Source organism: Ranitomeya variabilis, chromosome 4 (genome assembly GCF_051348905.1).
Source record: "Ranitomeya variabilis isolate aRanVar5 chromosome 4, aRanVar5.hap1, whole genome shotgun sequence".
NCBI classification, from domain to species: Eukaryota; Metazoa; Chordata; class Amphibia; order Anura; family Dendrobatidae; genus Ranitomeya; species Ranitomeya variabilis.
Genome location: NC_135235.1, coordinates 129,606,838 through 129,620,936, shown reverse-complemented (window position 1 = coordinate 129,620,936; position 14,099 = coordinate 129,606,838). Strand labels below are relative to the sequence as shown.

General features: G+C 41.1%; 1 protein-coding gene across 1 annotated transcript in view; it reads right to left on the bottom strand.

The window, feature by feature from the left end:
- The window catches only part of SYNPO2L (synaptopodin 2 like), a 186,347-nt gene extending 176,091 nt beyond the window's left edge, over nt 1-10,256 (bottom strand). The window contains exon 1 of the mRNA XM_077259258.1: nt 10,063-10,256. Within this exon, the coding sequence (XP_077115373.1) occupies nt 10,063-10,167 (105 nt within the window). The 5' untranslated portion in view covers nt 10,168-10,256. The remainder of the gene's footprint in view (nt 1-10,062) is intronic.
- Nucleotides 10,257-14,099: the final 3,843 nt, after the last annotated feature.

The following is a 14,099-nucleotide window of genomic DNA, read 5'->3' as shown; positions in this document are numbered from 1 at the left end:
TTATATTTATTATACCGTATATACTCGAGTATAAGCCGACCTGAGTATAAGCCGACCCCCCTAATTTTGCCACAAAAACTGGGAAAACTTATTGACTCGAGTATAAGCCTTAGGTGGGAAATGCAGCAGCTACTGATAAATTTCAAAAATAAAAATAGATACCAATAAAAGTAAAATTAATTGAGACATCAGTAGGTTAAATATTTTTCAATATCCATATTGAATCAGGAGCATCATAAGATGCTCCATACAAAATACGCCCCATAAGATGCTCCATACAAAATACGCCCCATAAGATGCTCCATAATGTTCATGATGGGCCCCATAAGAAGCTCCATACAAAAATATGCCCCCTATAAAGCTGCATAAAGGTTAATGATGGCCTCATAAGATGGTACCACGTGACCACTCAGCACAGGAAGGAAGACAAGAAGAGAGATGCCAGCGCCCGAGATGCAGGGACCGATATGCAGCGTTGACACCAGGAGGGTGAGTATGATATCTTCTGCTCCCCCACCCCCCCTCTCCCGCCGGCAATGACTTGTGTATAACCCGAGAGGCGCGTTTTCAGCAGAAAAAAATGTGCTGAATATCTCGGCTTATACACGATATATACGGTATATTGTGAGCCCCAGTGGGGACAGCGATGATAATGTGTGCAAAAACTTTAAAGCGCTGCAGAATATGTTAGTGCTATATAAAAATAAAGATTATTATTATTATTTGTAAGCCAAAACCAAGTGAGGAACAATCAGAGGAAAAGTATAATAGAAACATGTCACCATAACCACTTCTGCATTTTTGACCCACTTCTGGTTTTGGCTTACAAATACTGATGTGAAATACTGACCAAATACTGCTAGTGTGAACGTAGCCTTAAAATAAGATCCATTTCAGCTAGTGGTTTGGTTCTCCCCCTTCAAAAAAGCTTTCTTATTTCTGGGTTACTGGCCTTGATGTTTACCACCTTCTCCAAAGATGCAGAGGAAGCAATGATGATGTCTGCCTCTACCACCTGCTGTGTAGAGCCTTGACAGTTGTTGCTGAAGAAGAATCCCAACAAATTACTAGGCAGACAGCAAGAAAGTAAAAAAAAAAACTTTTGTGGTGCTAAGGTTCCCACAGAACATCATGAGTTGGACGAGCTGTGACAAGATGCGCCCCTTCCACCCCAGCTTCACCCATTTTTTCAGAGTTTGGCATAACTAATGTAAAAACAACAAATGTTGCAGGTTTTATTGCACAACTTCGTGTTGCAAAAATGTTTGGATTTGGAAAAAATGAGGTTTGCCAGGAATATGTAAAATTTTTACGACGTGTCTAAGAACTAACAGGCAGGTTGTTGCTAAGGACCTGCCTGTTCTGCCCAGGGAAGATCTTTGATGGCACAGAACAGTGATCACCGATCCTTCACTGTATGTTTTGCTGGTTCCTCCTACCCTCACCTTCCCCTTACTGTTGGAGTTCCTCAAGGATCAGTCCTAGGCCCCCTCCTCTTCTCTTTGTATACCGCCCCTATTGGTCAAACAATCAGTAGATTTGGTTTCCAGTACCATCTCTATGCTGATGACACCCAATGATACACTTCTTCTCCTGATATCACGCCGACGTTTTTAGAAAACACCAGTGATTGTCTTACCGCTGTCTCTAACATCATGTCCTCCCTCTATCTAAAACTGAACCTGTCAAAAACTGAACTCCTCGTGTTCTCTCTCTCTACTAACCTACCTTTGCCTGACATTGCCATCTCCGTGTGTGGTTCCACCATTACTCCAAAGCAACATGCCCGCTGCCTTGGGGTCATCCTTGATTCCGAGCTTTCATTCACCCCCCACATCCGATCAGTGGCTCGCTCTTCTTATCTGCATCTCAAAAACATTTCTAGAATTCGCCCTTTTCTTACTTTCAACTCTGCAAAAACTCTTACTGTCTCACTTATTGATTCTCGTCTGGACTATTGTAACTCTCTACTAATCGGCCTCCCTCTCCCCGCTCCAATCTGTCCCCGCTCCAATCTGTCCTGAATGCTGCTGCCAGGATCATATTCCTCACCGATGCCTCTACCTTGTGCCAGTTACACTGGCTACCCATCCACTCCAGAATCCAGTACAAAACTACTACCCTCATCCACAAAGCACTCCATGGCTCAGCACCACCCTACATCTCCTCTCTGGTCTTTGTCTACCACCCTACCCGTGCCCTCCGCTCCGCTAATGACCTCAGGTTAGCATCCTCAATAATCAGAACCTCCCACTCCCGTCTCCAAGACTTTACACGTGCTGCGCCGATTCTTTGGAATGCACTACCCAGGTTAATACGATTAATCCCCAATGCCCACAGTTTTAAGCGTGCCCTAAAAAACTCATTTGTTCAGACTGGCCTACCGCCTCATTGCATTAACCTAACTATCCCTGTGTGGCCTTATAAAAAAAAAATTATAAAAAAAACAAAAAAAAAACAAAAAACAAAATCAGGTTCCTCGTATCATGTTCTCATACACTTTATGCAGTTAATAGCCCTCTGTGTCTGTACTGCTACATACTTAGGCAGTTAACTGGTTCATGCAGCTTTACATGAACACCCGAGGGGGTTCTACACTGGCATCCCGGCACTTGACTGTCCTTCAGCATGGGTAAGGAACTTTTCTCTTAATAACGCCACCCTGTATTTCTGTCTGTTTACATGGATCCTTTGATATTTTGATAATGCCTGTGGCATATACTATCAGATAGATACTGAACGTTGCCTCATACTTATGTTTGGCTATCAGTACGTATGACTTGGACTATCCATGGTGTGGTGGATATTTTACCATGCTCTAGGTACATCTAGACACATTTATTGTGCCGGGAGTGCAGCAATCTCCAGACTAGGGTTTTGTGTCACTTTTAGTAGTCTTTTTGTTAATTGTATGTGATTTTTGATATGTTTCAATAAAAATTTACTACTTTTAAAGAAATATCATATGTATGGAACTCCATTTTTCTATTTAAATAAGTATTGGGAGTATACACTTACTGGCCAGTAACTTAATGGGTATCTACATGAAGCCAATTTGGCATTACCTCTTAGTATTTGGGACCCATTTTTTTTTTGTGAGTCTGAGTTTATTACTTTATGCAGTTAATAGCCCTCTGTGTCTGTACTGCTACATACTTAGGCAGTTAACTGGTTCATGCAGCTTTACATGAACACCTGAGCCTTACACTATGGCTGGTCCAAATAACTAAAGCAATTGTTACCATCCACCTCTCGTGTCTCCCCTTTTCCTCATAGGTTGTAAGCTTGCGAGCAGGGCCCTCATTCCTCCTGGTATCTGTTTTGAACTGTGATTTCTGTTATGCTGTAATGTCTATTGTCTGTACAAGTCCCCTCTATAAGTTGTAAAGCGCTGCGGAATATGTTGGCGCTATATAAATAAAAATTATTATTATTATTATTATAACAGTCACAGACTGCTCCTGCCAGCCATTATGCGTCTTCTGCTAACGTCAGAGCAGTGGTTTCTCTCAGGGCGGGACTGACAATGTCATGCTGATTGAAAACTGGCTTCTCACTGCCTAACTGCAGAAAGCTGGCTGTCAATCAGCATGATGTTGGCAGTCAATGACAGTCAGGGCGCGATGCTGAGGAGACTGTGTGGATGATGCAGCGACGTGTCATCCACACTAAGTAAGAAGGAGGACGGCACCACAAGAAAATGGAAGGCACCAGACCAAAAACATCAACACTACTTGGAATGGACCGCCCAGCAGGTGAGTATAATAAAAGGTATTTTTCTTGTCTTACAGTTTGGGTTGTGGGCTTATATACAGCATTATAAAATGCTGTATATCAGCCCTGAAAGTTGGTGGCCATATCTCATCTGCCAAACCTGGTGACCATTTCCCTTTAAGAGTGAGGCAATTTGAAATCTAATGCTCAATGCTCAAAATTGTTGTTCTCCAGAAAATAAACTAATGCTAGTGTCTATCAGCAGCTTGCTCCATTCTCCCCTTAAAGAACACAGGTACGCTCAGCCAAACTGTTCCTGTGTATGGCAAAATGGGAGAGAAGGATGTTGAGCAAGCGGTGACCCAACAGTTATTTCCGTTGTATAGGCATCTTAAAGTGGAATTCCCACCTCCAAGATTCTATCCCAATATGTAGTTGGTGTAATAATAATAATAATAGCAAATACCTACAATTAGAATTAGTATATAGTTCTTCTGATTATCTGTGTTGCTTACCCTGTGTGCAGGGCCTTGTAGTAGCTTAGATATCCATGGTTGCGGCAACTTACATTGTGACAGATAGTTAGTTGTGAATAGCAGTAACCATTGGTACCTAAGCTACTGCAATGCCCTGCATATACGGTAAGTGACATAGCTAATCAGGAGAACTATACAACATTTCTAATTGGATGTATTTGCTAATTTTAATATTATTGCATCTACTACATTTTGGGCTAAGATCTTGGAGATGGTAATACCCCTTTAACACCATTACATTATGTAAAATCCTCAGAAAGACCAGTAATTTATAACATCTTGTTGGAGGGTGTTCAGCACTTTTGACCACTGCTTATGAGTCAGAACAGCTAGCAGTCCCTGTATTATATGAGTGGCCATTTATCTAAATGGCTGATATGTATTACTATATTTCAACTGCAGTAGTTATATATACCTGCCCCCTTAAAGGGGTTTCTTGGGCTTATTACGAAAGTCTATGTGATTGCAGACTTGTGAATCCTCACGTCAGGCACAGCGCTCGATGTAAGAATCCTCCGGTACTGGCTGCAAAACTGAGCGGTCACGTGACCGCAAGTATGTAATTTGCATACTCCTGGCCACATTCAGACTTGACGCTCAAATCACCTGTATTTAGTGAGGCAGCACCCATCTAGTCGGAATATGGCCAGAAGTATGCATATTGACTCTAAATTAACCAAAAACACTTATACTCACCTGGCGTCAAATCCACGGAAGCCAATATCACCTGTAAAAGAATTAATATAATAAACAACCATATTCCTCACCTGTCCAAAGAGAAGATAATAATCCATTTGGCCCATGGCGTGTCTAGCTCTGTTACAACTAGATGGCAGGCTGCATTGTTGCATGATGTAACTATACAGCTTACCATCCAGCAGAGACACTGAGCTGCACTTGCTTGCTCAGCTCAGTGCCTCGCGGTGATGTGCTAAAGTTGAGCGGAGTTCATATCCAATGAACTCCTTTGATCTCACTTACGTCACCGCAAGCATGAGTTTCTTGCACTGCACCAGTTTTCTGTAATGCACTACCCTGGACGATCTCACTAATATCTAACCTAACTCTCCCCTGTTCCCTCCCTTTAAATTTTACTGAGAACCTTCTCCCTCCAATTCATCTGTGTCCACTTCCTCCTTGCACCCAATAGCACTTGCCAACTGCACCGATACAGATACTTATTTAAAATGCCCTATTTATTATAATGAAGGCTAGACTATGCACGACAAACACTTTCCACCTATTGTGTCTCCCCAATTTCCTTATAGATTGTAATCTTGCCAACAAGGCCCTCACTCCAGCTGTATCTGTCGAACTGTTACTTTGTGATGTCTTTATTGTCTGTACATGTCCCTGATTAGGTGCTGCAGAATTTGTTGGTGCTATAGAAACAAAATGATTATTATTATATTTTGGCGTTGTTCTATGTGGGACAGTTATGACGTATGGGCTAGATATGCTGTTATGTCAGATAAATGTGGGTTCCAACTCCTGCATGCCCAGTTTTCTAGACAGTTCTTAAAGTGGGACCATCTTCTACCAAACATTTATGGCATATCCCGCTGATAAGTCAAAAATGACCCGTGGGGAGCAGGAGGCACTCATGAAGTAATAAGTACGAGTAAAGCTTGACAGATTGGTGACATTGAAGTTTGCATTTCTGGAGGGATAGTATACTATTGTACACAATATGGTTCTTAACCTCTAGTGTATTTAATAATTGAATTACTTGTAAAAGTTTTTGGTCGGATAATGAATGCATCACATAGTAACGTTTGCTTCCAATTCTCTTTTCTTTAGATTGACAAGGGGTGGGTTTTATCAGTTGATGACAGAAAGCTAAAATACTGTATGAGAGACATGGTGTCAAGTGCTCATCAATTGCACCTTCAGCAAGTCACATTGGGGTTGGCTGAAGGTCACTTGGCAATCTGCTTAACCATGAACATATTGCAGCTGTTTCAGGCAGACTTACCATTCACAGGTTCATTTTGACATAAGTGAAGTCCTTTAAGCTGACCACTTACGGAAAGACTGGGCCACAATATGACATCCGTTCCCATTTTAAACCTCATATGGGGCATGTACATTGGAACAAAGTTTTATTGATTGATAGAAATAAACTCTACTAACTCGCTTCTTATTGTGCAGACTGTGGCCGGGCAACTCCTTAAGGTACCTTCACACGAAGCGACGCTGCAGCGATAGCGACAACGATGCCGATCGCTGCAGCGTCGCTGTTTGGTCGCTGGAGAGCTGTCACACAGACCGCTCTCCAGCGACCAACGATGCCGAGGTCCCCGGGTAACCAGGGTAAACATCGGGTTACTAAGCGCAGGGCCGCGCTTAGTAACCCGATGTTTACCCTGGTTACCAGCGTAAAAGTAAAAAAAACAAACAGTACATGCTCACCTGCGCGTCCCCCAGCGTCTGCTTCCTGACACTGACTGAGCTCCGGCCCTAACAGCACAGCGGTGACGTCACCGCTGTGCTTTCACTTTCACTTTAGGGCCGGCGCTCAGTCAGTGTCAGGAAGCAGACGCCGGGGGACGCGCAGGTGAGTATGTACTGTTTGTTTTTTTTACTTTTACGCTGGTAACCAGGGTAAACATCGGGTTACTAAGCGCGGCCCTGCGCTTGGTAACCCGATGTTTACCCTGGTTACCAGTGTAAAACATTGCTGGTATCGTTGCTTTTGCTTTCAAACACAACGATACACGGCGATCGGACGACCAAATAAAGTTCTGGACTTTATTCAGCGACCAGCGACATCACAGCAGGATCCTGATCGCTGCTGCGTGTCAAACTAAACGATATCGCTAGCGAGGACGCTGCAACGTCACGGATCGCTAGCGATATCGTTACAAAGTCGTTTCGTGTGAAGGTACCTTTAGACTGGACTGTGACCTTGGTGCCTCTACTGGACTGATGATCTACTCTTCATATGTTGGTCACCATACAACCTAGTGCTTAATCTGAACTGTGCGATGATTACATCTTTGTGGACAAGTGGCTTATAGTTAAAGGGAATCTGTCACAACCTGTATGCCCATATTATTAACTCAAAAACCACAAAAGGGTGACAGATTTCCTTTAATAACCATGATACAACTTGCATTGACATTTTTTTCAGTTGAAAACTTGCTGGGAAAATGGTAATTAACATGAAAAGATATATCTCCCTACGGAAAACAGATTTGTTTCTTATGAAATTCCATGCCTTGGCATTGCCTTACAGGTATTATCATCAGGACTAATTACTTCAACTTACCTCTAACAACAAAGAACATTTCATAAATCATGAACAGTACCAGATTTTCATTAGTTAGTACTAATTAATTTTTGCTAGAAACATACTGTAATAATCATTGACAGTCATAATGTTAGTGTCACTGTTGATGACATTTTGTCTGCGGTCAGCGGAAATATACAGTAGCCTCTGGAAGCTCCCACACTAACATTACTTGGTATATTTCAGAGTTTGTCTTATGGGCCTTATACCCCGACCTCCTGAAGGTCAAATAAATCTGAATTTGATCATAATAGGGTTTTGTGAGTGGTTTAAGTAATGTAGCCATAATAACAACACTAAAATCTGCCTGAAATGGAGCCATGAGAAGGGGGCCTAAACAATAATAGATCTATGAATGTAAGGTGGTTCCGAAAGCAAGCTGGGCAAACACTATGTACTTTAGCATATTGATGGAGGGGGCAAAACGATTGGCTCAATGGCTACGTTACACAGGATACAGGTAATCTCTAACCACTGCTGCATAGACACGTCCATCTGTCTCCTAATAGTTCATAAAAACACATCTGTCAAAATAACCAATCAAAATCAGTTTAGTGTTTTGCCTATTGCAGGCCTGTGATGGGGCACGTTCCTCTCTCCCGTGTAGACTGAACTGCTGCCACAAGCTTTGCACTTGACACAACTTTTTACTATTGACTTTAGGCCACGTTCATACAGCACTGTGTCTGCCTTTCTACCAAGTTAATTCTTCTCTTTTTCTGCTTGATGTAAAAACAGGAAGTCTCTTGTCCCTGCATTTATCATTCCCTTCTTTAACTCCAGACCCAGTTGCTCCACTCCTCACTCCCCGCCATTGACTTATGCAGCGACTCATGACAAATACAGGAAAAAATAACCTCCTGTTTCTACATCGAGCTTAGAAAAATTCAGCTAGTCAGTTTTTAATCACAGGATGTCATAGACCTAATGGAAAAAAGAAGAATTAGCTGGGTAGAAAGGGAAAATGAGCAATTGTAAGTACAAGCTATATGATATGATGATTGCAATATATTAAGAGGATACAAATTTTGATAGGAAAAGGAGGAGTGCTTGTTTAATTATACTCATTTTGGTGGTCTGCATCACTAGACCAACGTTCTACCTTAAAACGTATGCGGTTGTTGGTGTACGGTCTAGTTATTTACAACAGTGCTAAGTGTGACGGACAGCTGTCTCCTGACAGGTGCACTTTAAAGAGCTGCTAATAGTTACTAATATGTTACAGTGAGATGTGAACATTTCTGCAAGGAAAAATGTTCCCCCTATTGTTTCGTCTTTTAAGTTTTATGAAGAAGCCTATGGAGAAAAAAGCCTGAAAAAATATAATGTGGCATGTTGATACAGTGTATGCTCGACTGACTGCAAAATCACTAAAATGCTACAATCCACACTGGGAAATTTTTTAGACTCAAAATTGTCAACTGGATACAGTAATTTCTGCAGCATAGTATAGTAATGTAGTAAGAAGCTGTATGCAGGGGCATAACTAGAATTTATAGGGTACCATGATATGGACTCCTTACGTGCCCAAACAGCAGCATAAGTAGCAATAATTAAAAGCATGGAATAATAGTGCCCTATATCAGAAAACAAATAAGTCGTTCTAGATAGCAGAAAGCCGCCAACTTCTTATTGCTTACAAAAAGGTGCAAAGCATCAACCTCTAAGCCCATAGTAGCTGCTATACCTATAATTACGCCAATGACTTTGTCTATACACTTACCTATATTTATAAATGACTGCCATTTTGTTTTTTTTAAAGCGTGAATTGAGCCTTAGAACTTTTCCCTAGCAAAGAGCCCAAGAAACACCATGTAGTCATCACTTGTGTAACTAAAGCAAATAATAAAATGTAAAATTAAAGTTAGTAATTCATATGTAAGTAGATTTCTTATATGTATACAAAATATGTATGCACTTGCGCTACGTCCTATGTTGTCATAAATAGAAATGCCATTAGTGTGAAATTTACCTGCTCAAGGTAAATTTCACACTAATGGCATTTCTATTTATGACAACATAGGACGTAGCGCAAGTGCATACATATTTTGTATATATTTTTATTGTTAGTACCATATATCCCTAGTGATAAAGGGTTTCACTTGCAGCAGTCCATATTTACCATACGCAACAGCGCCGCTATCTATATACACTGATTTCTTATATGTGTCAGTATTATGCCTCCTCTTGGCAGCCTTGATATGCTAAAAAAGGGCCCATAACTAAGCAAAATCTGCCTCTATGCAAGCAGTAAGTCCCTATACCGAAGCTTAAGTGCTATTGTAAAGAATGGTAATGATATGCAATAGTCTCTATCCTATTTTATATGAATGGTACATTCATGTTCTGCAGAATTGTGCAAGATAGCAGAATATTTCCCAGCTAATCTCAATAGCATGAATAATCATTAGTATGATGTAAATCATTGTAAAGCATATTTTTAGATATGGTGGTGACTTAATGAGGTTTTGCATGCTACCTCTTGGCCTTGTGGTGTTAGGCCTCAAAACGAGCGCATACCTTTGACACAAGGAGAGGTAAGCTCTTCTCAGCTCCCCCTTGCAGTCTAAAGCCCCAAGGACCCTCTCCGGATAAGGTGATGATGATATGGTCGTCGCTCCCCATACTTCTTTGTCCTATTCTGCACGTTTGATCTCCATCACAACTTCTTGCCCTTGTATCAAAAGTAGGAAAGCAAGCAGCAGGAGTGGAGATCCTTGCTGCTCTCAACTCTTCTGGGACCTTCACCACTTGTTAACATGAGTCAGTGATATTTTTGGGATGAAGCCAGTGGTTTCCCCAGCACATGTCGTGTCAATCTTCCAGCCCTCTCCTTCTTTCTCTCCCTCTTTTTTTTACCCCTTCTCTGAAAGCAGATCCCTCCTACCAATCCACGGAGAGTTGTCACACAAACCGTGATACGGTCTAATTATAGATGCTTCTTTCTGAACTGCCTTTCAGTAATAATGCATTCTGACCCCTTCTGCATCCACCTGTTCGAATCGCTGAAATAGTCCTGCTGGGAGTATGGCTATTTGTAGGAAAAAAAGGAAGACTTAATTTAGACTGTAAGAATAATCCAAATCTCATCATCTATGTACAAGCAAAAAGGAAATTATACTGTGATTCAAACGCATATGAGGCATTGTGTATGGAGGTGGACATGCTGCCTATGTTCCCCTTTGTAGACACATGGGTTGCTGTAATGCATAATGTGTACTGTGACATGCGTAATTAATGACGGTGTTATAGTTTGCCCAACAGTAGGTAGAGTTATGGTTGGGACAATTTCCTGTAAGGAAGTTAGATAGGGCCCAGCAGACCTATGGACTGATAAGTAAGCAGAGTCGCATGACATGGGTGTCCCTGGAGTAAGTGTAGACAGAGGGAGCGGATAGCGAGATCCAGGAAGGAGGCAAGAGAAAGTGACAGAAGATGTGAGTGGTTTTCCAAAGACAGGATCTGGGGCAGGAAACATAACAATGCAATACCGAGTTTGCAAGTCCAGGAGGTAATTGGACGGATCAGAGCAGAGAACACAAGGTGAAGAGAGCACCCTGGGTGGTAGTTCCAATGCATCGGTCAGCAGAGAAGCTGAGTAACTGCTATAGTAGACAAGTAGCTTCACTAAGGGGAAAAGGACATAGGCTGAAATACAGGACTCTCACTGACTGTGGTATTGTTGTTGGGGACGACAGAAGTTCGTGAAGTGCCTTGCTGGGTGGTGGTGTAGACAGAGGACTAAGTAAGGAAGTATTGAGAAAATGTGTATGAAGGTGACCCTGAAACCAATCATCAGACTGAGAGGATAAATCAACCTTTGGAACAAGTTTTAAGGTGCTTTGTGGCAGCTTAGCAAGAGGACTGATCTTTATTTTTACCTCTTGCTGAATTCACCTTTAACAGTCGGGTAAATCAGTCTACTGGAACTACACCATTATTCTGAAATCATGGTTTTCATCCCCATTTTGGTGAGTTTTCTAGGATTACTTTTCAATGTCCTAGGGTGGAGGTCGATGTGAAAATACTTAGGGATGTACAAAAGAAAATTGGAACCACTCAGATTCATAAAAAATGGAAGGCCGATAGAAAACGTTCAGTGGGTCCTGTATTTAAAAGTGGGGATAAAGTCTGGTTATCATCTAGAGATAATAGACTTAAACTGCCATCAGTGAAGTTGGGTCCAAAGTTTATTGGACCGTATGAGATCCTGGAGGTGGTCAATCCGGTGGCGTTTTGATTAAAGCTCCCTCTATCCCTTTGCATCTCACATGTTTCCATATGCACCTATTAAAGGAGTTTGTCCATTACACATATGCATACTACGGTTGTCTTCAGGGTGGGACGGGGTAAGACAGTCCTCATCCTCACAGCTGCACAGGTTGCACCAATGATATGTCTGCCCTTAATATGGCTGTATAACTGCAGATTGATCAGATTACTCTTTCTGAATCCTGTCCAGTGTATTGAATGTGCCTACAAGGGAGACATGAGAATCACAACTGGATCATGTAACAATGAAAAGATGTGTATGGTTGATGAATACCTTTTTTCACATTTTATGAATAACTGGGTGCATGATTGTTGCTTATCTGAGCAAAAATAACACCAGGATGCACTATGGGAAGACGGCATACTTGTGGAGGCAGTATGATGAGCTGATTAATAGATAGCTGGGAAACTTTGAGCCCCGACAATTTTGTGGCTGTTTAGTTGACAAATACTACCTAATAAAAAAAACATTGTTGCAAACAAGTCCACACATTCATAGCAATGGCATTTCCTGATGGCAAAGGCCTTATTTTGGCAATGGTTTAAGGAACATGACAAAGAGTTTAAAATGTTGACTTAGCCTCAATTTCCTCAGATCTAAAAACAATCGGAGAGTTTTTGAAATGTGTTCAAAATGCAAGTCTGATCCATAAAGTCCCAACCTCACAATATAGAGAACCTAAAGGATCTACTGGTAATGTCTTGGTGCCTTCAAGGGTTCAGTGGAGTCTATGCCATGATGGATCAGGGTTGTTTTAGCACCACAAGGGGTCTTACACAATATTAAACACGTAGTTTTAATGTTATGGCTGATCATGTAAGTTCTTCCTATAATTTTTTTCTTCTGTTTGGAACCATTGCCGTTTTTGTGTAATATCAGTCCATCAAAAACTGCATGTGTAAATCCAGTATTATAGTAGAGGACAAGTCAAATAAGCTAAGAGTGGAAAGTGTACATCATCTAACTAATCAGAGCCAGGAGTAACAATGTGAAGAATGCGTAAGTGTGGTGCCACGGATTAGAACTATTTCAGGACCCATATCTTCTAAAACACACATTGGCAGTACTTCCTAGTCAAGTGATAAATAGAAGCATAAATGGTCTAAGAGATCTTCTACATGGAATATAGTAATGAACTAGCTGAAGAGCCCGGCGTTGCCCGGGCATAGTAAATATCTGTGGTTAGTTATAGCACCTCACTTCTCTTATTTTCCCATCATGCCTCTCATTTTCCCCCTCACATCTCACATTTTCTCCCTTGCACCTCTCATTTTCCCCCTCACTCCTCTCATTCCCCCCTAACACTTGTCATTTCGACCTCACATCTGTCAATTTCCGATCACTCCACTATTTTCCCTCACTCCTCTCATTTTGCACTCACACCTTTTCATTTTCACCTCACATCCCTCATTTTCACCTCACACCTCTCATTTTCCCCTCAGTATATACATGTTTGTCATCTCCCTTATATATAGTATACACCTGTATGTCATCTCCTGTATATAGTATATACCTGTATGTCATCTCCCCTGTAAATAGTATATACCTGCTGTGTGTCATCTCCCCTGTATATAGTATATACCTATGTGTCATCTCCTCCTGTATATAGTATATACCTGTATGTCATCTCTTCTGTATATACTATATACCTGTATGTCATCTCCTCCTATATATAGTATATACCTGTATGACATCTCCTGTATATAGTATATACCTGTATGTCATCTCCCCTGTATATAGTATACACCTGCTGTAAGTCATCTCCTCCTCTATATACCTATGTGTCATCTCCTCTTTTATATAGTATATACCTGTATGTCATCTCCTCCTGTATATAGTATATACATGTGTCATCTCCTCCTGTATATAGTATATACCTGTGTGTCATCTGCTCCTGTATATAGTATGTACCTGTATGTCATCTCCTCCTGTATATAGTATATACCTGTATGTCATCTCTTCTGTATATACTATATACCTGTATGTCATCTCTTCCTATATATAGTGTATACCTGTATGTCATCTCCTGTATATAGTATATACCTGTATGTCATCTCCTCCTGTATATAGTATATATGTGTGTCATCTCCTCCTGTATATAGTATGTACCTGTATGTCATCTCCCCTGTATATAGTATATACCAGTGTGTCATCTCCTCCTGTATATAGTATATACCTGTGTAGTCATCTCCCCTGTATATAGTATATATGTGTGTGTGTCATCTCCTCCTGTATATAGTATATACCTGTATGTCATCTCCTCCTGTATATAGTATATATGTGT